The sequence below is a fragment of the Hyaena hyaena genome, unplaced genomic scaffold, assembly GCF_003009895.1.
Source record: "Hyaena hyaena isolate Hyena2069 unplaced genomic scaffold, ASM300989v1 scaffold_196, whole genome shotgun sequence".
In the NCBI taxonomy this organism is placed as follows: domain Eukaryota; kingdom Metazoa; phylum Chordata; class Mammalia; order Carnivora; family Hyaenidae; genus Hyaena; species Hyaena hyaena.
Window position 1 is genome coordinate 1,081,881 of NW_024080828.1, and position 27,186 is coordinate 1,109,066.

The window sequence follows — 27,186 nt, forward strand, 5'->3', positions numbered from 1 at the left end:
ATTAGGATTGGTCATACAAGCTTTAAATCTACCATGTAGAAAGTTCTGGTAGTTAGGTTTTAGGTTTAAGGAGAGTAATAAGTAGATGGTTATTTTCCACCCAGGTGTTTTATTTCACCTGTGATTGTTGCTCCCAGGTTAGTGCAGCCACCTATCACAGGGAGGAAAGATCTAGTTAACCAACTTCTAAGTGAAACCCATTAATGCCTTCAAAATAGATTATGCCCAAAATCCTATGTTTTTAGTTAACTACTGATAAGAATGGAACTGACTTTCAAATAATTGAAAAATACACCACTATTTCCTTTTCCCCTGTCGGCCAACATATTCTCACCCATTCAATAAACAGTTTAGAGTAAGATGTTCTACTTAATGAAGTTTTCTGTTTCCCAGAATTGAAAGACAGTGGCCCTCAATCCTTGACATTTATAGTAGAAAATTAAAATATACATACCCTCGTCTGGGCCAGACACACCTGTCTCCTCCACCTGGATATTATTATTGGATAGGTTTGAGGCTACATGAAAGTGTGAAACACATTGAAACCACATTGAAAGACACTGCTCCACAGTGGAAAGGATGTGATGTGTCTTCATTCCTAAAAAGCCAATACTGTTGCCTTGAAAATGCTGAGCTCCAATTCCTGAGCCATGTTTGAGAGGCCTTAGGGATTAACAACCCGTTTTTAGAGCTTCTTGCCTGTGTATTAACTGCTTCTTTTAGCTGTTGTTTGGTCCTCAGCTCTGAGGATGTTTCACCTTGCTAGTGGTAATGTGGGAACTTCCCCCAGCCCCTCCACAGCATCCTCAGAACAGTAAGCTACCATTCCTGAAGCTTTACTCTAAAACACATCTTGAAAGTCTGACCTTCTATAAAATCTGTTTTAGGAGTTTCACAAGCTTTTCAGAGTCCAGAGCCAGATGGAAAGCCTTGGAACCCCAACACAGATCCAAACCTGTGATCAAAATATCTGATCCAGTTATATTGAGACTAGTGCCTTGGATTCCATGTAGTTAACAAGGATTGATGACTGGAGGCAAATTCTGGGAATAACACAACCCTCAGAAATGCTCTCTCAGAGTTAGAAACCCCTGAAAGAAAGGGTGTGAGAAAAGCTCACTGATCGCCATGTTTTAGTGGCATTGGGGTAGAGAAACCAATACTATCAAGTATTGACCACTTGCTCTAATTAATGTCATTGAGATCCACGGGGGAGAAACTCAATACATCATCCAAAACTCACAAAGGGAGAAGGCTGGGCACTGTGGCGCCAACAGCTTCATCCCAGAGGCTGAAACCAAGAGAATCAGGCTGACCGTGACCGTTGTCACCAGCTGTACAGAGCATCGCAAAGCTACCAAGCAGGACTGACTTCTGGTCATGGAGAATCATCGCAAGACAGAGAGCATTACTGACAGGTGGGAAGCCAGAGCTGTTTCTTCTCTGGGCCTAAATCTGTGCCTCCATTCTGCAAGCTGGCTTTGAATTTGGCGTTCTGAATCACTGTCTTGGTAACTTGCCTAACTTGCTCCCTAGCTGCATGGGTAAGAGGCAGCAGATGGGAATGCATACAAGGTTTAACCAAGCAGCATGAACAAGCGATGAGGATTGAGAACGGTGCGCACTGAAGACTGAATACCCTGTTCATAGGTGCAACTATCACTGAGCCCCAGGCGCTATTTTTGCCCGATCGCCATCTCTCCCACTTCTCAAAATGGGAATTTTAATTCCTGGACTCAGCTCAAGGCCCCAGGTCCTGGAATCTGCCCCAGGATTACCTTGGGTGCCTTTGGAAGAGCTGAAAGTGGCCTTGCCCTGGATCTGCCAACTTGTCAAGATTTTGTATTCTTTGATGGAATGTCAAAATCAGTTGCCCATCTAGACTGCTACCAATGTGTCACTGTCCCCCAAGGATCCTAAGGTTATCCCTGGCTAGGCTAGCCCTGCCCTGTCTCATGCTCTCTCCATCCCTCTTGTCATGCTGCAGGGAACCAGGCAATCCTGACTCTGTCCTGAGATGAAATAATAATTACAACTTGCGCTTCCCAGCTACGTGCTATGTTCTGGCACCGTGCTAAGTGTTTTATGTAAATTATCTCGCTTTATGATTCCACTAGCCCGGGAAATTAGCATAATTTCATAAGGAACCTGAACGTCAGAGAGCTAAACAATTCATTCAGATTTGCACAGCTATTAAGTGAAGGTCTGACATTCAAACTCAAATCAGAAGCCCGTTTCTACTCCACTTCCCTGCACGGGAGAGACAGTCAAGGGAGGGTGGGGGTATTTCTACACCTTCTGCAGGTGGAAAGGGAGGACACACTCTTCGGCATTCTTATTCAATTTCACACCTTGCTTTGAAAGTTCACAATAGGACTCTTTCCAATGTTACGACTTTCTACGTACAGTTACCTGTGGTTTCCAGTTTGGGGCATTTTATGGCCAATCATACTTCAAAATATATTTTGGAAGCAATGTAAAGTGGTTGCCAAACTCCTATTTTGCCAAGTAAGGATATTTTTAAACCTCTCAGTTAGCATCATTATCACGGCATTGAATACGTATGTGCACACACGTGTTACTAGCTCCATGAAACCAGGGACCCCGCTTGCCTTTGCCTTCATTCAGGGCTGGTGTGGACACCCGTATAGAGTTCCCAGCCTACAACCATGCGTTGTTATAGAAGTTTGCTGGGAAGACCATTGTTTGGAACGTGGAAGACTTTACTCCGCAAACAAAACAATGCCATCGTAAACGATGGCTAGGTTCCCACGTCACAGAATAGATCTAGAACATCTTGTTTTATTTTGGATATGAGGCCCCAGAAGTTTAAACCATGTCCTTAAATAACACATACTCGTTTACAAAGCTAAGATTAGAAGAGAATTATCCCGATAGCTACTTCAATTCTTTCTTTCATCACCAAAGACAATAATACTTGTCTATACTATTGAACGTTACTTGTCAAATAGGCTTGTGGGGAGACAGCTTTGGAAATTTACCACTACTTACAAAAATGGTTCTGTGGGAAAATGCGATCGGCAGCCCAAGTGAAAGATGCACACGTGGCTGTTGTCACAGACACATTCCCTTTTGTTCATGCCTCGTCTCCCCAACAAACTTGGCAAGGAAATATGGTGTGATCCTCAGAAGTGATCAGACATGAAGCTGTTTCCAGCCCCCAGAAAGGGACAGTCATTTGCCTTTTCATATAGGAAGTTTGTAAATCCATGTGCCTCTGAGCCTGTTTGTTGCCCCCATCAACAGTCAACGTAAGAGTGAAACTGGGTCACTGCCATGTCACCATGGAATAGCTATTAGCATAATCCTTAATTGGATTCCTATTTACTGTTCTGTTGGCTTAATATCTTCCCCGTGCTTTGAAGAGAGCTGTCACATGATTATATCATCTGAGGCTGGGACCCTGCAGAGGAACAAGAATGTGCGAGCCACACAAACTTGTAAAATTCAAATATATTCTCTCTTTCAGAGAGATAGTAATGAATGCATTAAACTAAAGAAATTCTCAGTTCAAGGAACAAATGACTAAAAGTGACCAGAAGTTATGACTCCAAACAATGAATTTGCTAAGAATTTTTAAAAATTTATAATCATTAACTCAGCCTCTCTAATGATGAAATATACACATATATATGCATATATGTCCACGTATATGATATATGTGTTCATACACATGACATGCAACACATAATATGTTGTATATGACCAAGAACATTATATACAATAATGAGTATTTTATATATATGATATGTATAGCACTATGTACAAAATATAGGTAATACTCAGAGGTTTTTAGGAAATCAATAATCAGGGAAAGCGTTTCTAATTCTGAAAAGAGGCATCATACTTGAGAACTTCAATTTTCTTCTCCATTTTCCAAGGCTTGCATTTGACAGTAGCAATCATTTGTCTTTTCTCATCTAACTCTGCCTTCAGTCTTTCCAGTTCCTCCTCATCAATTTCTTCTTCTTCTTCCCTTTAAAAGAATGACAAGAAAGAAAGCTTAATAAGGTTAAGTTTTGCTTGACTACCAAGCTTAAAGAAGAATGGTCTCGGACACTCAGTCAATGGATATCAACTTGGTCATACATAGAAGATGCTGAAATCTATAAACTTTAGAGCTCGTATCTGAACACTGATGCAGGAATTCTGGAATTCATGTAACTTCAAAACAATAGTGTTTATGTTCTGAAGTCCTAAAAGTTTTACATCCACAGCCTCAAACTCTCAGGACTAAAAGGCTGTGGAATATTAGTGACAGATCTATCTTCCTCTCTACTTTGTTTCCTTGTACCCTCTCTTCCAACCAATTCGACATTTCATTGAAGAAGGTTACATTTCAATAAGGATAGTAAGTGAGAGACGAAGATGTCTTTGAAATGTCCTTACAAATTTGTGAGGCAAGACTCAAGAGAAAGAGAAAACTTGAAATAGGAAAAAATAAAAAATCTATTTCTTGAAGGTACCTTAAACTGTTAATTAAATTCAAAACTTCAGTTGATAAAATTCAACTTGAAGTATATTTCGTAGAAGCGAATCCTTTGAAGAGAACTTCAAAGGAATTTGGCTTCTCACTTCTCAGCAAATGAGATGTATCTTGTCTCTTCTGTGTTTCTCGGATTGCAAAAATACCATAGGGTCCAGAATTAACAAAACAAATCACAATCTAAACAGGAGCAACAGGATTTTAAATTGAGGAATGCAATGCCCTATTTTGTAAAGACAGATTTTTTTTTTTTTTAGTAATAGATAGTTTTATTTATTGAGTTATTGTCCCTCAACTTCGGATTCCCTTCTGTCCTTCATATTGTGAAGCTGGGGCTGGGGCTCCGTAGGGCACATTTCTGCTGTGTCAACTGGCTCAGTGGTGAGCTGTCAATAGGAGATACTGAGAATGGACTTGGGATTCCTTCTGCTTGCTGGGGGGTGGGGGGAGGGAAGGGGGGTGGACTTAAACTGGAATTAACATCTTTTTTTAAGAAAGGAAAAAAGTCCACGCAATTCAAAACCATGTTGTTCAAGGGTCAACTGTCTCTACATGTAGGTACCTTAAGGCTTTACGTTAGTGGATTCCCATTAAGAATCATATATGAAACAGGGGCTCCTGGGTGGCTCAGTCAGTTAAGCATCTGACTTCAGCTCAGGTCATGATCTCACGGTTTGCGGGTTCGAGCCCCGCGTCGGGCTCTGCGCTGACAGGTAGCTCAGAGCCTGGAGCCTGTTTCAGATTCTGTATCTCCCTCTCTCTCTGACCCTTCCCTGCTCACGCTGTCTCTCTCTCTCTCTCAGAAATAAAAAAAAAATTAAAAAAAAAGAATCATATATGAAACAGTATCTCAATACTGTGTCATCAAAGAATTTTAAAAAATGGTCTATTAGCTATGTGGATTTACCACATAACTAAAGCTTATTTCTTTACATGCCAATTTTAGCAATCTCTTAATGGAAATCTTCCTGACACTAATTCTATCCTTTCCTGGTATCTCAACTCGAGTACTGTATGCATTCAAATTCAGTGATTCCTTAAGAAATTATGAGACATCTCTTCAAAAACCCTTTTCTGGTTATCCATATATATTATCCCATGTAATAAATAGTTTTGTCCTCTCAAATACTCCAAACAACTTTGTTCTTCTTCTCAGACACATTTATACTGTCTTACTTGACAATAATTCGTGTCTAAGTAGCCCCTCCCTTACTCTATTATGAACGTCTGGAGAGTACAGTCAATTGCATATTCATATCCAGGCTTTCGAAAGTAATTAGCAAATTAGCTTCCACAACAGCAGAGCTGGATAAATATTAATTAAATAAATGTTTATGTACCGAATTTTTCTGGATGACAGGGCTATCATCATAAATCCACTGCTCAAATTCCACTAAAATAGAACAATGTCTTCCAAGATTAGTATGGTACTGAAAGATAGGAATAAATTCTTACACTAAATAACCCCAGGCTGGTGTATTTTTAAAGTCTTTGTTGTTAATTGTTGATTGCTCCAGAAGGATCATGGTGTGCTACCAGGTATGGTTCTTTAATAAGTCATCTTCAAACAGGCAGGTAATTATAATATTACTTTCACCAGCATTTATATGCTGGGAACTGCTTTCCTAAGAACCACTCCAAGAAAGTGCTAATCATATTAAAAGACTATTGTAAAGACATGCTTCATCTTCTAAAATGTAGGGCTAATCTGTGTAAGAATGGCTTTCTATCTTAAGTTTGATTTATTTAAACAACATTTGTTGGTGGGGGGGAGGGAAGGCATAATGTGCTGAATTTCTCACCGCTCTGAACATATTTCTTATTCACTTAAAACTGGGTCAGGAAAAGCCTGTCATATTATTAGAAATCCTCCAAAATGTCTAACGAGGCAGCGTTTTTTAACTGTCTCCAAAGATAGTTAGCGTAGCAACCTTGATTTTAGTTGGCTTCAAATGCTTTGTCAGCGCAGGGGAAATTCCCTAAGGTGATTCACTTGAACTTTTACATTTAAAAAGACCATAAATCAGTTAATCTAAATAAACACGCCCTGATTTGCCTACAAATCTTTCTCACCACATATTTACTAATACGTTTTCTTTATTTAAAAAAACGCTTATCTTCAAAACGAACAATAGAAAATGAACCTTCATATTGGTACTGGAGCCATCAATCACCACAAATAATTTATGATACTATTTAGATGAGTTGCCCAAATTTTGGCAGTAATCATATAATTTGAAAAACCTTTGAGACAAAGCTCACTCTAGCCAGGTTTGGCTGTGTGGAGGAGTGAGGAGGAAGGGGGCAGAGCTGCCCCTGGGCTTCTCAAAGTCAGGATGAGACTGGTACCAGATAACGACAGACACTTTCACAGGAACGGACAACTTTCCTTCAGGCAATAGGGGCCAAGACCCAGCTGATTCATATGGTCCGACTTCTAGAGGATGGCCAGTTAACGTGCGGGCCTTAAGCAGACCAAGAGAGCACAGAAATTTTCCTTTTCTTTTTTCTTTTTTTTCTTTTTTTTGAACGTCCATTTATTTTTGGGAGGGGGGGGGCAGCGGGAGGGTGCAGAGAGAGAAAGAATCCCAAGCAGGCTCTGAGCCCAACATGGGGCTCAAACTCATGAACCGCAAGATCATGACCTGAGCCAAAGTTGGACACTTAACTGACAACCACCCAGGTGTGCTGCTCCCAGCCCCTAATTCACCTTTTTGAAAGGACCTCTCTGAGGCACATGTGGAGAAGGAAAGCAAATTCTGGAACACAGCCTATATCGTGCATGCATCTATTGTTGGAATCTCCCTGTCAGAAAGCGCATGCTTTGCTGATAGGAAATATTACTACATCATAATAGTGAGGACAATCAGACCAAGAGCTAAAAAGTGTGAGATGAGGTGGCTCATGCGGTTAAGTGACCGAGTCTTGATTTCGGCTCAGGTCATGATCGCCTGCTGACAGCATGGAACCTGCTTGGGATTCTCTTCTCTCTGCCCTTCACATGCTTGTGAGCATTCTCCCTCCCTCTCTCTCTCAAAATAAATAAATAAACAGTTTTAAAAATTTTAATTAAAAACATTATGAGATTTGTTTGCTTTTAAAAGTAAAAAGCATAAAAATAGAAAAAAGAATACCAGAGGCAAAATGTTTTAAAAAAGGTGATGTCTGGGTATTCAAAGGCGGAAGAAAGGAGTTTGGGGAGGAGAAGAAAATGGAAGAGGGGGAGGGAGATTTAAAAACTGAAATCAGCAAAAATATGATGAAGTAGTTGGGGTTATTCTTGCATTTTATTTATTTATTTATTTTTTAATGTTTTATTTATTTCTGAGAGATAGAGAGAGAGAGAGAGGCAGCGTCGGGGGGCGGGGGGATCAGAGAGAGAGGGAGACACAATCCGAAACAGGCTCCAGGCTCTGAGCTGGCTGTCAGCACAGACCCAGACGCGGGACTCGAACCCACGAACCATGAGATCATGACCTGAGCCAAAGTCGGAAGCCCAACCGACTGAGCCCAACCCAGGTGCCCCTATTCTTGCATTTTAAAAGAAACCATCAGCTATCAGTGCCAAGCTTCTTTACCTGCCAAAGTGTTCACACAATTGTATTTCGTTTCAATTACTTATGAAAAGGAAAGAAATAGACAGTTGTTGGACACAGGAATGTGTCATTTGGGGAAGACTTCTTAGAAAATTCCTCTTCATCTAAAGTCCTAGGAGTGTTTTGGAGGAAATCGTATCATCTTGTGGTGGTTCCCAAGGCCCTCCCCCCTGGGATGGACAGAGGAGCTGTTCTCTTAAAGCCGTTCCAAGGGGTCAGGGTTTTCTATTATTAGATGTGTGTCGAATGCACACTTTTCCTACCAGCCTGCCATCTGCAAATTTCCAGAAAGCAAACCACTTCCAGACTCGAAAACCATTTTCTTGGATTTTTCCTAAATAACACTTAACAAACTATTCTATATAAAGTCAGTTCTCAGGAAAATGTTCGCCTGGTGGCGAACATTATAGCATTATAGATGCAGGGTTGTGTGGAAAAGGAAATGACGACCCCAATGCTCTGTCACCTGGGCCAGCACACACACTTTCTTTTTTCTGTAAAAGAACAGGTGCTTAATATTTTAGGCTTTGAGGGCTATGTACAGCTCTGTCCCATATTCACCTCTGGTTTTGTTTGTTAATCAGCAACCTTTTAAAACTGTAAGAACCACTCTTAGGTCTGGAGCTGGAATTAGCCATATTTTGTCAACCCCTGCTCTGTAAGAGAAAGTGATTTGGGCTCGTCGATTGGGAATTTTCCACTTACCTTTGATAATAATGCATATCATTAATGGGATAACTTCAAAATATTAAATGAACTATATTCGTAACCTATGACAATTTAGCTGTCTCCTAAGGAAATTTCTCTCAGCCCCTTCTTAATACATATATCCATTTTTAAACTCTATTTAAATTTTAAAATACATTTAACTAGTGGAGTAAAAACTGGCAGCATCAGATTAAGCCTGTCTTTTTTTTTTTAAGTATATTTATTTATATTTGAGAGAGACAGAGGCAGCATGAGTGGGGAGGGGCAGAGAGAGAGAGAAAGTGGGAGAGAGAGAGAGAGAGAGAGAGAGAGAAAGAAGAATCCCAAGCAGACTCCATGCCAGCACAGAGCCAGACGTGGGGCTCGAACTCATGGAAACGCAAGATCATGACATCAGCCGAAACCAAGAGTCAGTCACTTAACAGACTGAGCCACATAGGGGCCCCAAGCCTTTCTCTCTAAAAGTAGTTTTGAATTACCAGTTTTAAGGCCACAGAGTACCTAAAGGGTGGTGGGGGTGGGGTCTTCTTTCAGAGTCAGGTACTTTTGAAGGAACAAGACTTTCAGCTGTAGATCAGAGCTAACTTACGCTCCCCTCTTCAGCCTCCTCCTTCTCTCCTTCTCTCTGGCCTTCCTTGTTTCTTCATCCTCTGGTTCAGGTTCCGGGTCATCCTCATTAATAACATCTCTTTTCCGTTTCCTCTTGGGTCTCAAGCTCTCTCTTCGAGGTAATTTATCTTCCTCCTCCTCTTCCTCTTCGCCTAAACACATCCGTGAATGTTCCAGTGAACAGTATCAAAAAGTGCCCTCTCCCACCATCAAATGTATGCTTACCGTTGTCACATGGGAGATCTTAACTCAGCGAGTCCCCACACCATAGGAAGATGCACTGTGTCATTTATATATTCTGTAGCTTGTCATTCAAATACACTTATCTAGATTTTCATTCCTTTCGTGGTTCATCTACTCACATATGTGAATGTGGATCCCCAAATCTTAATAATCTTTTGAATTCCAGTCTTCATTTATGTGGGTTACTAGGTGACTTGGAGTTCAATATCATACCATGATCTCTAAGACCAAGTGGAGGGGTTACTGATATAACACATAAGGGTTAAGTGATTAACCACCATATGTTTACTACTACTTCTATTTTGCAACAAAGGACAGGAAGTACAAGGAAATGCAACAAACAAGAATAACTTTGAAGAAACTAATTCAGTCCCTGAGATTTTCCTTAATTCAAATTCTCTTTATTTTGATTCCAATTTTTTTTCTGTTTCCTAAATAGTTTTCCCTTTCTTAAATGAAATTGAAACTAAATATATTTATTTATAAGTAAATTGTTGCTTGATCACACTATCTATGAAAAGAATAGATAACTTATAAATTTAATGTAAAACTGAGAGAAATGACATTATTTCATTTTATTTTATTTTACTTTACTTTATTTCATTTCATTTCATTTCACTTTACTTTACTTTATTTTATTTTATTTTAATTTAATTTAATTTTATTTTATTCATCAACTAACAACTAATGCTTCATATGTCCATAATTTCCCTGGAATCTTCCAAGTAAAGAGTAGAGAATCCAATTCCTTCCTTCCTAATTTATAACACACAATCTTACTTCTCGTTCATTTTTGTCACCTCTTGACTTCTGATATTTAGATTCAACTGTTAATAAAAAATCAAGTATTCCTCATAGTTATCATTATACTCTTAATTAGAAGTACTATAAAGAAAAAATTGTATTCATTGGAAAACTATAAATTGTCTGCAGTGTAACCTTTGGTGTTATCTGATTCTGATTCCGTGGGAACGATTTTGTACTTTTGAAAGTTCTAGATCACTGCATAGCAATGCAAATTAATTCTTGTCCATAGACATCTGCATGAGCTCTGTCCAGGGAAGAGACAATCCTCCCTCACCAGAAAAAAAAGAAAAAGAAAAGAAAAAACTCCCACAAAACAGTGATGCTTCCATCTGCAAATCATTGCAGTATTCCTGACCTATAAATGGTATCTGTTCTTTGAATTTTCCTTTGAACTGGACCCTCACTAGGGTCCCCATTGATTAGTTAAATATGTTCATTTTTACATGTGCGTGTGCATCATCATTTTATTTATTTTTAAATTATCTTTTAACATTACTTGCCCAAACTTTTTTTATTATTTCTATTTCACATCCGAGGCCTAAATATTACCTTTATTACTAAAGGTTGGCTAGCAGAGAAAAACAAGTGGGCAACTTTTCAACCTAGGCTTTGAGAACCAGACACTATCATCAAAACCAAGAGTGATTTTCCATTTGGTAACTTTGTGGCAGATGTTGTATATTATTTGAATCCCCTTCTGACATTCTGAAAATCTGCCCAGTCTTTATTAGTCACATTAGTCACTAATTATAGAAAGGACAAGACCTTGATAGGGACTGAGAAACGATTTTCCCACAAATAACTCAAGAATGCAAGCAGCCACTTAGTACCCTGCATGTTAGTATATTTTGTATTAAGACTACAGTATTAGACTTGCAGTTTTACCAGGGACCGAAAGTGTTTTATTGGATTGCTCTTTTCTCCACGTAGGAACAAACAGGCTGCGTTTAGTGCCTTGACTCATTTCCAAATATTCAAATTGTAAGAAAAAAAATCAATATTTTGCAGTTGCCTACTAACTGCAGATTTACATACCGTCTTTCCATTTGAAAGGGGCTCCATTCAGTACAGAAGCAGAGCAGAATATACTGCCTCAAAGTCTGACAACAAGGACTAAGGACATGGCACTCCAAACTATGCCCCTTTGGTAATATTGATTATCTTGAGCTGCAGATGCTTGAAAAACAGCAAACTCAGCGAGAGGTTTTTTGTTTTTGTTTCTTTTCTGAACTCCCCTCATTGGCCCAAACACAGATCCTTCAAAAGGAACTCATTTGGTAGAAATCCCCACACCAACAATTTCACCCTTAGGAAAGATTGACTCTTCCCACACGGGAAGATGCTAGGAGTCAATGCCACACCCAGGCAAACTTGGTCACAGACTATCAAGCTTCCAATCTTTTTCTAAGATATTTCCTAAAAATTATTTATTCTCTCCTGAAAGGCCTACATTCCCCCCCCCACACCCCTTATTAGGATGGTATTTGAATCTAAATTCTAAGCCTCCTCAGAGAGTTACTCATTCTTCCCAAGTAACTCTCATGTATACATGAGGCATACATGTTAATAAAGCTCTGTTTGTTTTTTCTCTTGTTAAACTGTCTTGTAGGGGTCTCAGCTAAAAACTAAAGGGGGGTAAAGGGAAAATTATTTTTCCTCCCTTACAGTACTAAAGCCATGGCATGTGGGGTCTGTGTGAGACTCTGAGTTGTTTGTGTAGAGAATGCACAGACTGACTGAAAACACCTGGCATCGTGAATATTCCCTGGCTGCCATTTTGTACTCAGGTTATTAACTTGATTGTACTGATATATCCTCAAATTGAACTTTTCTTGAGATACTGTTCTTTCTTTTTTTGTTTTAGTAAATTCAGAGCTTTTGCTCATGTAATGATCTTTCGCATACTCCAGTCCGTGAGCAGTCTGCTTGCAAGGAATTGCAACCCAAACTCTTGAGCAGAAACTACAGAGATTAAAAATGGAGCAATTCTGATGAAATACCTATGAATTCAGTACAAAATAATGTGCCTATTCATTTTAATTGAACCACCTGATCAATTCAGTCTAAATGGCCAATCTGTTCTATTGTAATAGATTCAGCCCTAAAGAAGAGCTTTTATGACAAATGCCTTAATAGGGAAAATAGTAGAGACATTTTAAAAAGGAAATTTTGGGGGCGCCAGGGTGGGTTAGTCAGTTGGGCATATGACTCCTGACTTCAGCTCAACTCATGATCCCAGAATCATGGGATTGAGCCCCCTGTCTAGTTCCATGATGAGTGCAGAGCCTGCTTCGGATTCTCTCTCTCTCTCTCTCTCTCTCTCTTTGCCCCTCTCCCCCATTCATGCACACTCTCTCTGTCTCTCTGTCTCTCTCTCTCTCTCCAAAACTAAAAAAAAGGGAGAAATGGGGATAAAAAAGCAAATTTTTGTGGACTATCATCTATTGAGTCATGAGTAACTTACACATTTGGTAGAACGTGTGTGTGCCAGTCGAATGGAATCTAGAGTGGAGATCCCATTTGCTGGACTTGATCTCTTTTGTGAGACCATCAAAAACCATCCACACATGTGGTGGCCTGTGCTTACACGTGGCAGTATAATGCCACAAGATAAAAGGACAAGTCTTCTGCAGCCACTGCTATTCCACAGGAAGCACATTCCATGCAGGTCCATTCCCACTTACTTGAACTTTCCTCAGTATCGCTTTCTTTTTCTTCCACTTGAATTTGTACTGTTGAAGAAAGGAAAAATACAGCAATCCTTTAAATGACAGTACAACAGTTAGTAATGGGCTTTTATTGTCATTATTTTCGTCATAAGGTCTTCAGTGCAGTTAATAAAAACATTTTTCAATGAGCGTGTCAAAAAGAACATTGTTTACTAAAGATACACAGCTACAGCATCTTATACAGGGTTGTGCAAAGATTTCTCTGCTTCGTTGTCTTCAAAGATTTGCAAAACATATCAATTATAGGCCTGTCAGCTCAATTGAAAATAGCTGCTACCAAAATAAATGCAGTGTAGCAGTGAGTAGGCTTGGGGTTTGGTGGGTAATTTCAATCCATGATAAAATGAATTGCTAATAAAGCTATATCCATACGCACAAGCAATTTGGTTATTAGAACCAAATTAACTTATTAAAATGGAGAACATTTCATTCTGACCAGCTACCAGTGTCAAAGAGCCTTTCAAAAATGTCAAAAGGCTGATATTTCCTATTTCAATTATTTCTGTAGGTCACATAGGGACACAGCCTAAATCTTCCCAATATATGATTTACCTTGACAATGTGGAGACAAGTAATTTTACAGTTCTTTCCAAGGCAAAGAACATATCTTCTGTGTATTCCTCACCTCATACTCAGAAAGCACCTTGCTTTCAATTTTGCTCTATTTTTCTAAAGACATATAGAGCATTTATAAAAATTTTAACTGACCAGTAATATGTGAAAATATATTCATTGGCACATTTTCCCACTGTGATCTGCTCTCCATTCATCACAGATTTCAGCAGACACAAAGCTCTGCAACTTGCCCAGGTAAAAATTAGAGTTGACTATTTCTTTAAAGCCCCAGCCTCGTAACTGGCTTATAAAACATTAATTGCATCATATTTTTATTTAAGTTGGATGAGCCTCAGTCTGAAAAAGCAAAGACGGCAAAACAATGTTACCATGAACAGGGGAAACAACCTTCGTTTTGTTTCTGCTCACACACTGTCAAAGGTTATATTTCAGAACTTGACAGGCATACTGAAAATGGACCAGTTGCCAAGAGTGTAAATTCCATTCACAAAGGAGATTATTGTGAAAGCCCATTTTGCCTTTAAACAGCATCTGCATAAAAATTTTTAGGATATGCAAAAATGTTATCACTCAACGTCAGCCACGGAATGTGAAAATAAGTCTTCTTTTGTTCTGGGTGGACATATGCCTTCTGTTACTGGCTGTAACTGGATCTGGATGGAACAAAGATCTTTATGTCACCACGGAGAGTCTGCAGAAGGGAAGGCAGACACTTCTAAGAAGATATTTTACATTTAACAATCGGTCTTGGTCTTTTATTTGTAATTAATGCCGCCATCGAGCTTCTCCGGTCAAGGAAGAATTCCCCAGGAAGGCATTTGGATGATATAAGCTTAGCTTTGGAGCAGAGTCCGCTCTGTGCATGTATAAAAAACAGCTAAGGATAAATAGCAAAGACTGACATACAGCCTATTCTGCAATATTATAGCCAAAGCGAAATCCACACAAAATATTATACTGATTTGTAATAACCAACTCACTAGACGTGATTAAATGAAACAGAAGAAATACTAAGTGAATAAAATTATAAGCAAATCTTTAGGAAGGATCATATATTAAATAAAAACAGCAGAATGAAATGTCCCACCAAGAAGAGGAGCAGCAAATCAATTTCCTCTGATAACCAGGGGAGGAGAAAAACATGGCTGGAGTCATGGATCATCAAATACAGGAAAGATGGTAACAAATGGCTATTAAATAAAACCTAAGCCTCCATCAGAGGACACAGCCCTGTGGTTGCAAGTAAAGAACTAAAAAAGAGCTATGGTTTCTAAGTGACGTAATGGAGACCACTGCAGAAATAGCCCTGTCCCTCCTCATGAGGTGACTTCCCAACAGGAATATTCATCTGTGCGTGATCATCTGCACCTTCTCATCAGGGGCCTTCTTGGCTCAAAGGCGTTCCTTTGGCAGTTGAGTCCGGGACAATCAAACAGTTGTTTGTAGACTTTTTCAGATAATAATTGATGTGTTCTTGACTCGAACCGTCAGCAAAGGCATCATCAGCATCAAGAACTGAACAACAGCACCGTGATGGGATTTAAGACTCCTTCAAGGGCCTCATAGTGAGCTTGATTTTAATGGGACATTATTTGGTCTGAAAAACAACATTCAGGGGCTGTCTGTATCTCCTGCAACTCCAAGCAAGGCTGAAGAACCGAGACAAGAAACACCGCCTCCCAAGACAAAAGGCTGTGCAAGAGGATTACTCAGAACACTTAAATGGGAGCTACAGACTGTCTTTCTCCCCTCAGACAATTTTTGGCATGGCCTGTTGCCATCCCTTCTCTCGGCAATCCCCAGGAGCTTATTCCCAATCATATGACCCCCTCATGCTTTGGCTGCTTCCCAAAGCCTATTGATTATGTACTTCAAAAATAACCTCTCTCCTGGGGAGGGATGGGAGAGCTTTCAGTGAAAAGTGAGGAGGGGGAGGTCCCTGTCAAAACGTTGGAGGCCAGCAAGTAAAATCTCACTGAAGTATGCTATTTAAGAGAGGAATATTCAGTCAGAGCAGATGAGCGCCTAGGCAACCCAGATCCTCATTTCATGCAAATAGACCCGGTAATTAAAAACAGTAAAAGGAAACAACAGCAAAATGTCACATTTTAGAGGCATTGGAATCATTCAGAGAAGGAGATGCTGTTCCAGACTTTCTTTTTTAATCTCTAGCCCTGAAAGTAGTTTATGGTCCTTTAGGTTCGGAGTAGCCAAGGAGCCAGAAAAGTTAAGTGGTGTCACCTCTTCCTCTAAGCCCCATTTAGCTCTTGAAGGGATGTTTGTAGCACTCGGTTATTACTCTGGAAACTGATATCTGGTTTGTCCACTTAGTAGTTAATTGTACACTCACAAGGGAGTACAGAACGAAAGGCTCTGGGAAGGAGTTTGTGGACCACAGAAGAAAATACCACTACCTTTAAAGAATGACTTTATAAAGAAGGTCCAAGATTAGGGATGAGTGTCTTAGCCAGCTTACTTGGATTAGAGCAGCAACATATTAGTTATGTTTATTAGGCTCTTTTGGGTGTTACTTTTCAGGGTTTGTTTTTTGTGTGTGTGAGAAAACGTCAATGTTGGCCCCTCCCATATAAGTAGAGTACATAGCACCTCACAGTAAACTGCACTGGGAGAAGTATTCATCTATGCTGTAACAAGGATTTTGCCAAATCTTAGCGGAAGAACCCGTGTCGTCAGTATGAGGTGTGATGTGGAATGTGAGAGGAAGAGAAGAATCAAGGATACTCCGAAGGTTTTTGTCCTTGGCACCTACAAAGACTGAGTCGGAAGAAAAGGAGTTAAGACTATAGGAAGAATCGTTAGGTGGGAAGAGTTGAAGATCAGAAGTTTAATACCACATGTTGATGTTGGGATACCTATTAGACACCCATACATGAGTTGAGTAGGCGGTTGGGAATCTTGAGTCTAGAGTTCAGAAGAACAGTCTGGACTGGAAATAGACATTTAGGAACTATCAGCATATGGATGTTATTTAAAGCCATCGGACCAAGTGAGATTACCAGATGAGTGAATATAAACAAAACAGAAAAAGAGGACTCCAAAGCTGAGAGGAAAGGAAGAAGAAGAAAAACCAACCAAAGACACTGAAAATGAACAACCAGCGACATAGGATGAAAATAAGGAATGTGTCGTAGGCTTGTAACTCAAGTATAATGAAGACTCTGGGTTTTGCAATGTGGATATCAGTGATGACTGTGATAAGAATAGATTATTGAAATGGTGTAAGGAAAAGCCTGAATTTTAGTGGCTTTACAAAAGAATGGGCAGTGAGGAACAGAAGACGGCTAGTTATGTTGGCCAGAATGTTGATACATGCTGATGGCAAAGACCCAGTAAGATTGAGCAATTGGCATAGGTTATGAAAAGATAATGTTACTCAAACGACACATATTAGATTCTGAATTCTTTTATTTCATTGATGTTGCTTATGGTTTTGTTACTGGGCTGTGTGTCTCTGACTGAGACTTTGTTAAAAGACTGGTCAACTTACTACTATACCCCATGCTTATGTATATAGTGCCAACTGTATAGCAATTCAAAAGATAGGACTAAAGTATGATGAAGGAAGAAGAGAGAAGGAAAAAGAGAAACTGGGGAGAGGAAGGAGAAGGGAAGAATACAGCAAAGAAAGGGAGGTAAAAGGGCAAAAATGAGGTGAGATTACAGTAAATAAGAGGTGAAAAAGTATACATGTAAAGCAAAACCTTGCATTTTTTATTTGCTATATATTATAAATAAACATATCTGTATATTTATACTCATGTAAATAATATACTCTCAGTTCTGAATTTACATACTTAATAGTATTTCATATTTTAGAAACACCTCAGGTTAACAAAATCTAGACCATCTTCAACTGGTTCTTCTATCAATACTTTTTCTTAACAAGAATTTGAAGGTGACAAAGTAAAATGTGAACAAATTAAAATATCTATTTTCTGGGGCGCCTGGGTGGCTTAGTCGGTTAAGCGTCCGACTTTCGCTTAGGTCATGCTCTCGCAGTTCGCGGGTTCGAGCCCCGCGTCGGGCCCTGTGCCGACTGCCAGCTCAGAGCCTGGAGCCTGTTTCAGTCTGTGACCCCCTCTCTCTCTGACCCTCCCATGCTCACGCTCTCTCTCTCTCTCTCTCTCCTAGAAATAAATAAAACATTTAAAAAAAATCTTTTTTCTTAAAAGAGAGTATATTCCAAAGTGAAGTTTGCCTTGTTCTATAAGGAAGACAAGTTAGGGTCCCCTTACCAAAAACATGAAATCCTTTTTATTCAAGGGAAAGAAAAGGAGAGAGAAAATGGACCAGTGAAACTATGAAAAATAAGCTAGGATTTTAAAAAATCTCTTTTAAATGTAGCCTCCTTATGAATAGACACTGTAAATTTTATGCTCTGAAATTTCTAGGTCTGATGCCATCCAGTAGCTGCTCAAGTTGCTGCTTATCTGTCTATCTATCTATCTATCTATCTATCTATCTATCTATCTATCATCTATTGTTTAGAGAAAAAGAGCGAGCAAGCAGGGGAGAGGGGCAAAGGAAGAGGGAGAGAAAGAATCTTTATAAGGCTCCATGTGCAGAACAGAGCCCAATGGAGAACTTGATCTCATAACTGTGAGATCATGACCTGAGCTGAAATCAAGAGTCAGTCGCTTAACTAACTGAGCTACCCAGGCATCCCACTAAATTTGATTATAGTAATGAAATGATGGTGGTGATTCAGTTATGATATGGACAAAATTATATGTATGTGTGTATGTATGTATGTATTTATAAGATGTATGCAAATTATAGCCAAGGATGGCATTTAGATAAACCAACCAAAATTGCCAAAGGAATGAGTAACTTTAGCCATAAAGAAGAATTTCCCATCAGTGAAACACTTGGGTGCTAGATCAAGTCACCAAACCACAATGGGGTATCATCTCCCCTGGAGAGAATGCCCCAACATCCTGCTTTCATTCAGTTATTGATGTGCAAAGTAGGGAACAGAAGGCAATGTCTATAAAATTGAATAAAAATGATGGGATGTGGGGCGTCTGGGTGGCTCAGTCAGTTGCATTCGACTCTTGATTTCAGCTCAGGTCATGATCCCACAGTTCCTGGGATCCAGCCCCGCATTACGTTGATCTCTGTGCTGCTGGTGTAGAACCTGCTTGGAATTCTCTTTCTCCCTCTCTCTCTGCCCCTCCAATCTCTCTCTCTCTCTCTCTCCTGCTCAAAATACATAAATAAACTTTAAAAACAATGATGGAATGTGATTCTTCTTCCTCAAGAATAGTATGTACCCAAGACATGAAATCTGATTCAGTTTAAATTGGAAGCTCCCTTTGCTTTTATTACTTTTAAGGAAGGATGAAAAGATGCCCGTGACATTTGTGTACAAAATCCCAAGTCCTTCAAATGATGGAATTAAGCATAGTATTTGGAAGCCACTGAGTAAAGAGAAGACTTATTTAGTTCCCATACCATTCAAATACCTCAATAAACCTGTAAACTATAAGACATTTACAAAATCCTTGGTGTGGGAAAAAACAAAATGAGATCCTTACGTCTGAATATCATGAAGGTATCTGGGGAAAAGGTTTAATTTGACAGGTTGGGGCTGACATTATTTCCGCAGGTGCCAGCATCCTTCTCAACTTCCCTAGACATAGAAAATGAACCATGGAGCACATACATTCAAAAACACCCTACTGAAAACTTTTTTTTTAAATGCCAAAAGGCTGGTCATATTTTCAATCATTATAATAATCTTGGAGATACTAAATAGTGACTTTAAAATGCTGTGGTTATGGGGCGCCTGGGTGGCATAGTTGGTTGAGTGCCCGACTTTCGCTTAGGTCATGATCTCATGGTTTGTGGGTTCGAGCCCCACGTCGGGCTCTGTGCTGACTGCCAGCTTAGAACCTGGAGCCTGTTTCGGAGTCTGTGTCTCCCTCTCTCTCTGACCCTCCCCTGCTCACGCTGTCTCTCTCTCTCTCTCCTAGAAATAAATAAAAAAATAATTTAAAAAAAAATGCTGTGGTTATAAAACTATAATAATAATAATAATGTTGACTTTGGTAAGTCTCAGCCACCCAAAAGAAGTGAGTGGGCGAGAGATTCAGCTTCTATAGCAGCTGTCACTCTCCAGTGTTTTTGCGTCTAGATTATATTTATTTTTTGAGGCTGTGAAATCCCTAAGAAGTAGAGAATAAATAGCTGCTGATGTCTGCTTTATTAAAAACACGATATAAAATACTGTAGTTGCTGGGGCGCCTGGGTGGCTCAGTCGGTTAAGTGTCTGACTTCGGCTTAAGTCATGATCTCACGGTTCGTGGGTTTGAGCCCCACGTTGGGCTCTGTGCTGACAGCCAGCTCAGAGCCTGGAGCCTGTTTCAGATTCTGTGTTTCCCTCTCTCTCTGACCCTCCCCTGCTCACGCTGTCTCTCTCTCTCTCACTCTCTCTCTCTCCCAGAAATAAATTAAAAAAAAAAAAAAACACTGAAAAATTTTAAAAATATTGTAGTTGCCAAAGAGAACAGGATGGATTCTGTAAGAGAAACACATTGTACTATGAGGTCCTGGAGAGAGAATGGCTAACCCCTGGAAGAACAGAGAGGGGGGAAAAGAAGATTCACTCAAAATAAAAAATCCCCTTTCTATCTTTTCACAGTGATAATAATCTTTTTTTATCGCTATAAGAAGGAGGAGCGGGAGATGCACACCAATTTTTTTTTGCACTTTTCCCTTCTGTGTTTATTGTACATGAAATTAAAATGAGACACAGGCTGAGGAAGTGGGTAGCTGGTACATTTCCAAATTCCACCACCCTTGAGCTCGAAGAGCAAATATGAAATGCTAAAGCATAGTTCTTCAAATAGTGAATTATATACTAGAGTATTTGGGAGAAACTGTAATTAGATATTTTATGACACCATTGGTCTACAGAAAAACAAAAACAGCTCTTATTCTAAACTGGTTTGGGGGGTTGGCTGATTTTTTTTTTTAACGGTACAGATTCAATAAATAAATAGCTATTTACAAAGGCATTTGGAGGTCTCCGTGGTTACAAAAAAACTAAGTGGTAGTCTTGGCTTTTTCTTTGCATTTAGAATATTCTGGAGGAGGGGATATTTCTTATTTAACCATGCTGTCACAATATATATTCAGAGTGTGTGCTCTCACATTTCAGTTACCACCATAAAGAGCAACCAGTGTAAGTAAGTGTGCTGAAATGAAAATACATTCTCTTGTGTGAGTTTTTGTGGCTCGAATCTTTTCTAGTAATAGGATGCCAAAATAACAACCAGATGAAAATAATGTGTTGTAAGCCCTTGGCATCCTTACATCCTTGGATAGCCTGTGACAAAAAGGAATCTTTCTGTCCCCCAACGCATTTCTGCAATATTCCAAGTCATGAAGAAGAATGCTTATCAAGATTCATGGATAAACAAACAAAATGAGACAAACAAAAAGTGGTAAATAACTGTGGAACAACTAAAAGCAGACAATTCCTCCTGCATAAAGAAGCAGGAAGCAAAGCTGACTGAACTCAGTGGGTCTTCATTCTTCCTTCCCAACGACAAACAGAAGATGCAAATTAGTTCTCATTAGCATACATTAGCAAATGTTAATGAGTGTCTTCTAAAGAACAAAGGCGGTGCGGGGCAGCACAGAGGCTGGATGGTGGCTGAGCTGTAGTTCAGGGCTCCAACAAAAGACAGAGTCAGAGAAAAAAGAAAATGGGAGTGGCTTAGAGATTGGAATTGGTAGCTTCCTAAAATTTGGAAGAACTGTCTTCCTAACAAAATAGTAATATCACCAAAATGGATGAAATGATTTTGTTCGTGTTTGTTTCCAAAGAATATTTAAGAGAAGAAGAAGAAGGGGGGGAAAAAGAAAAGAAAGGAAAAAGCAAGTCATTGACTAGAGTGAATCATTCTTTTTTCTGTTCTTTAGCTCTTTGGGGAAAACCATACTTTGTAGGATATGCTACCTAACTAGGGATACTAATGAACGTCATCATCCATTAAGAAAAAGGAATTCTGAATTCTGGATGTCCTCATGAGTTTATAAAAATTGTGACCGCCCATCTATCCATTCCAGTCTCTTTCCCTACAGGCTCAATTTATGATATTCAATAAAACAAAACTTGTAATTAATTTGTAGGTGGTACAAAATTTTATCAATATAGTCAACATAGAAGGTGGTATATGTGTTAATTGATATTCTAAAGGCAGCTGTATAATTCCTTATAATAAATAAGAAAATACTTTTGGGGCACCTGGATGGCTCAGTCAGTTAAGCATCCAACTCTTGATTTTGGCTCAGGTATGATCTTAAGGTTTTAGGGATTAAGCCCCATGTCAGACTCTACACTGAGTGTGGACCCTGCTTGGGATTCTCTCTCCCCCTCTGTCTCTGCCCCTCCCCTGCTCGCACACACTCTCTCTCAAAATAAATAAGTAAACATTTAAAAAGTACTTTAAAAAAGGAAGCACTTTTAAAAATAATAAATAGAAAACATATAAAGTAACTATAAAATAATAAATAAATTAAATTCCTTATAATAAATCTCTTGATAGATGAAAAATTATAGAAAAAGTGGGAGATAACCTACTGGTCTCTTTTTCTGGAGAACCTTAATCCAGAGTCTTCCCTTCAAGATTATCATGATGGAACCAGACAAATACTAGAAACTATAACACAAGATATAATTTGGCAAGTTCCACCAGAGAAATACAAGCAGAAGATCTGTATTTTTGTTACATTTCTTCAAATATTTCTGGAAACAGGCAAAAGACTCATCAGGATAAATAAATGTATGTTTCACTACCTGATTTCCTTTGGATTAATCCCAATTCCTTCAAGACCAAGGTCATGAAGAAGAAAATTTATCTCCAGGACTAGCCAAGTACTGGGAAATATGAACAAGAAAGAAGAATTTTTGTTCACTTGGGTACCCAAAAGTATTGTACTCATACCATAGAACTAGAAAAGAAAACTCAGAGCTTTCAAGTAAGCAACCGATTTAATAGAAAAATCCTGAGTTTTTGAGTTAGACAGATGAATATTTGTGTTTTGGCTCTGTTACAGTTTTATGCCATCTTACAACTTTGGATAGTTTATTTAAATTCTCTATGTCTTAATTAAAGGAAAGAGCAACAGCTACTATACATAGTTGCTGTGAAAATTAAATGTAATAATAAATGCATGTGATGTATATAATAAAGCGTGCCTGGCATATAGCAAAGATTAAAATAGTCTACAAGAGCTGTTCAAATGCTTTAACACACACCTATATACAAAATTTCACCTAAAATTCTAGGAAGACAAGAAAGACACATCTACTCTGCCCTTTACCTTAATATCTCAGACTCTGCAAGTAGGAAAATTGCCATGATATTCAGTCTGGGATTATATTAAAGGCCATTTAACCAAATGATAAAGACAAGGAATAAAATATTGCCCTAAACTCTCAGTCTCTTGGTACCCTTAGCTCCTCTTCCTCATGCTTGTCGATGATGACAACCAATGTGGAAAGTCATGCTGCTTGAGCCAATGGTCAGCTTCGCCATCCAATTCTTGCTTCTTAGCAATTGGAGGAGCAATTAGAACAGGCTGAGGTTGACTCAAAAAAAAAAAAAAAAAAAAAGGACCAGCCACCATTATGTTTTTTAGTGTCATAGAAATTATAAAATGTGTTCCATACGAAGATAAAAGTCAATGGGCTCTGGAAAGAGAGATTTGTATGTTCTCCCTCACCCAGCTTCTGAATTCCTTTCTTGGCAGTACTTTGGCATCCAGAGGACAAATTATTATAGCTACATGGCAACAGGAAAAAAAGTGTAGAGTGAGGAGCATTAAGTAGAAGACTAAGAATCTGCCAAGTCCACTAAAAAGTTGGGATCTTGTCCTTGCTTAGATATCAGTATCCTGATTATAAGTGATTGTTTTAGGGGGCGCCTGGGTGGCTCACTCACTTGAGCAACCAACTCTTGGTTTCAGCCCAGATCATGACCTCACAGTTGATGAATTTGAGCCCCATGTTGGGCTCTGTGCCACAGTACAGAGCTTGCTTGGGACTCTCCCTTTCCCTCTCTCTGTATCTTTCTCAATATAAACAAATAAACTTTTTTAAAGTTATTTTTTAAAATTTTATTTTATTAGAGAGAGAGTTCACAATCAGGGGAGGTGGCAGAAAGAGAAAGAGAATTTTAAGCAGTCTGCAGGCTCAGCGCAGAGCGTGACACAGGGCTCAATCCCACAACCCTAGGTTCATGACCTGAGCCGAAATCAAGAGTTGGATACTCAACTGATTGATCCACACAGGTGCTCCTAAAATTGATGACTTTTAACTGAAAATAAAAATCACTTACTGGGCATCTGAGTGTCTCAGTCAGTTAAGCATGGGGATCTTGATTTAGGTTCAGGTCATGACCCTGCTTAAGATTTACTATCTGTCTCTCTCCCCCTTTCCCCTCACTCATGTGTGCTCTCTCTCTGTGTCTAAAAATAAAAAAAATTTTAAGTTATCAATTTTATCTTGATTAAATACCAAGAGGTTGGGACTGTAATTGTAACTATTGTATGCCACAGGGAAGGGCAATGGTTAACAACTAAGATCTAGGGGTGCCTGGGTGGCCCAGTCGGTTAAGCATCTGACTCTGACTCTTGATTTTGGCTGTCTACAGGCTCAGCACAGCGCGTGACACAGGGCTCGATTTTCCACAGTCATGATCTCATGACTCATGGGTTCAAGACCCATTTCAGGCTCTGTGCTGACAGTCTGAAGCCTGCTTGGGACTCTCCCCCACCCTTTCTCTCTCAAAAATAAATAAACATTTAAAAAAAAAAAACATCTAAAATCTAGATCTAGTTTCATGATAGCCAGGTAGAAGGTGCTCTTATATTTATAATTATACACTGTCCCTTCCTTTCCTTTCCATAAGACTGAATTACTTTGGTTATTGTAACAAGCCACATTCTGATTCCAGAAAGTAGGATCAGACAACCTCAGGTCAAGTTTCCCAATTCAATACAATATATTTTCTCAGATGATTGAAAATAGAACTCAAATTCTGATGGTAACCCGCAAAGCTACTCAACCTCCCTAAATGTGATCAAGTATTTCCCAAGAAACTAGGTCATGCCTAGCTAGAACACACATTCAACCCTCTTCATACATGCATCAGGATTCTACCTCTGCTTCCTGTTTCCTGTATCATGAAATCTCACTGTGAATGCATGTGTGTACATGCGTGTATTTGTGTGTATGTGTGTGTATGTGTGCGTGTGGATGGATGTGTAAGAGAGAGAGAGGATGAAAGAGAGAGAGAGAAAAAGAAAGAATTTTAAAAGACTTAAGGAAATATTCCAGAATCCTGGATTTCTTCTCACAGCCTCTGTATTCTTCTCAATCATCTACTTGGTCAGTTAGTTCCAAACAACAAAACGTATCAACTGCCTGGTCTGGGTAAAGCCCAATTATCATCAATAGCCTGATGACTAGAAATGAGATTAGCTTATTTTTTACCCACCATCTCAGCCTGGCCGCACCGAGAGTATATTTTAATGGATTCCATGATCAAAGGCCATCAGCTTCCCTCTTCCTTCTGTGACAATGAATTATGCTACTGTCTCCAAATCTTTTTGCCTGCCTGCAAAATTCTGGAGGATTCTAGCAGAAAGAGGTCGAGGCAGTGCTTCTAAAACCTTAATGTGCACCAGAATTACCTGAAGACCTTGTGGAAACACACATTCCTCAGCCTCGTGCACAAAGTCCTGATTCAGCACTTTGGGGGTAGGGGTGCCAATAATCGGCTTTTCTAAGAGCTTCCAGGTAATGTTAATGCTGCCAATCTTCAAATCACACTTTGAGAACCAATACAATAAGGCATCCAGAGGGAGTGGGGAAATTTAATAAGCAACTGCAACCTTGTTTTAGGAATCAAAACTATTATCACCTAGAAATTGTCTTTCTTTGATTGTCTCTCTCTGTGCCAACTTCATACTCTCTTGGTTACTGTAACATTACTACGAGCCTTAAGGATAAGTATATATGTATATATCTATCTTCCAACTTTGTTCTTTCTTTTCAGACACTTAGCCTTTTCTAGGTCCTTTGCATTTCCATACAACTTTTAGGATCAACTTGTCAACTTATGTAAAAAATTTTAAAAGCCTAGTGGGATACTGATTAGAATTGTGTTGAATCTAGAAATTAATTTGAGGAGAACTGATATTTTGATAATATTGAATCTTTCATTCCACAAGTGAGAACATCTATTTATTTAGACCTTCTTTAATTTCTTTCAGCACTGTTATATACTTTTCAGTGTTTAGGTCTTATTGTACTTTGGTCAAATTTGTTTCTAAGTGCTTTGTAATTTTTTATTCTGATATTGAAATGATATTTTAGAAGTTCAATTTCTGATTGTTGTTTTTATACATTGGTCTGTAGTTTTGTTTTCTTGCAATGTTTTTGTTTGATTTTGGTATCAAAGTAATGCTAGTATCTGAGAAAGTTGGAAAATATTTTCTCCTCTTTGTTCTTCTAAAAAAAAATTGTGTAGAATCAGAATTACTTTGTCCTTGAATTTTTGGTAACATTATCCATAGTTGGGGGCACCTGGGTGGCTCAATCTGTTGAGTGTTCAACTTCAACTCAGGTCATAATCTCACAGTTAGGTTCATGAGTTCGAGCCCTGCATCAGGCTTGCTGCTGTCAGTTTCCAGCCCACTTTGGACCCTCTGTCTTCCTTTCTCTCTGCACTTCCCTCACTCCTGTTCTCTCTCTATGTCACTCTCTCTCAAAAAATAAATAAGTGAATAAAAGAATTATCCATGGAAGTAATCAAAGTTTGCTATATTATTTGTAAGACAAGTTTTTAATGTTTATTTATTTTGAGAAAAAGAGAGAGACAGAGAGACAGAGAACAGGTAGGGAAGGGGCAGAGAGTGAGGGAGAGAGAAGGCTCTATGCCCAGCATAGAGCCCAATGTGGGGTTGGATCCAATGTGGGGTTGGATCTCATGACTGTGAGATCATGACCTGAGCTGAATTCGAGAGTCAGATTCTTAACCAACTGAGTCACCTAGGCTCCCCTATAAGACAATTTTTAACTATAATTTCCATTTCCTTAACACATGTAAGGCTATTAAGTTAATTGATTTTTTCATGAGTGAAATTTAGTAGGTTGTCATACAAGTAATTTCTACAATGTATCTAAGTTATCAAATTTATTGGCCTGAGTTGTTCATAACGTTGCCTTATTATCCTTTCATTATCTGTAGAATTTGTAGTGTTGCCACATTTTTCGTTTCTGTCTTAAAATTGTTACTTCCTCTTGATAAATTTCTAATCAGTCTGACCAGTGGTTTATTAATTTTATTGATCTCAAAGAACATGTTTTGGTATC

The 27,186-nt window shown here is 39.0% G+C and overlaps 1 protein-coding gene across 8 annotated transcripts in view; it reads right to left on the reverse strand.

The window, feature by feature from the left end:
- TMC1 (transmembrane channel like 1) overlaps positions 1 to 27,186 on the reverse strand; it is a 139,946-nt gene that overhangs the window by 88,197 nt on the left and 24,563 nt on the right. For 7 of the 8 annotated variants that reach the window (XM_039241576.1, XM_039241581.1, XM_039241579.1 and 4 more), the window contains exons 3-5: positions 13,155 to 13,202; positions 9,401 to 9,572; positions 3,869 to 3,997 (exon numbers count right to left, since the gene is read on the reverse strand). In XM_039241576.1, coding sequence (XP_039097507.1) covers positions 3,869 to 3,997; positions 9,401 to 9,572; positions 13,155 to 13,202 — 349 coding nt within the window. Of the gene's footprint in view, positions 1 to 3,868; positions 3,998 to 9,400; positions 10,092 to 13,154; positions 13,203 to 27,186 lie in introns of those variants that run through there. The other variant, XM_039241577.1, reaches the window with a different exon arrangement.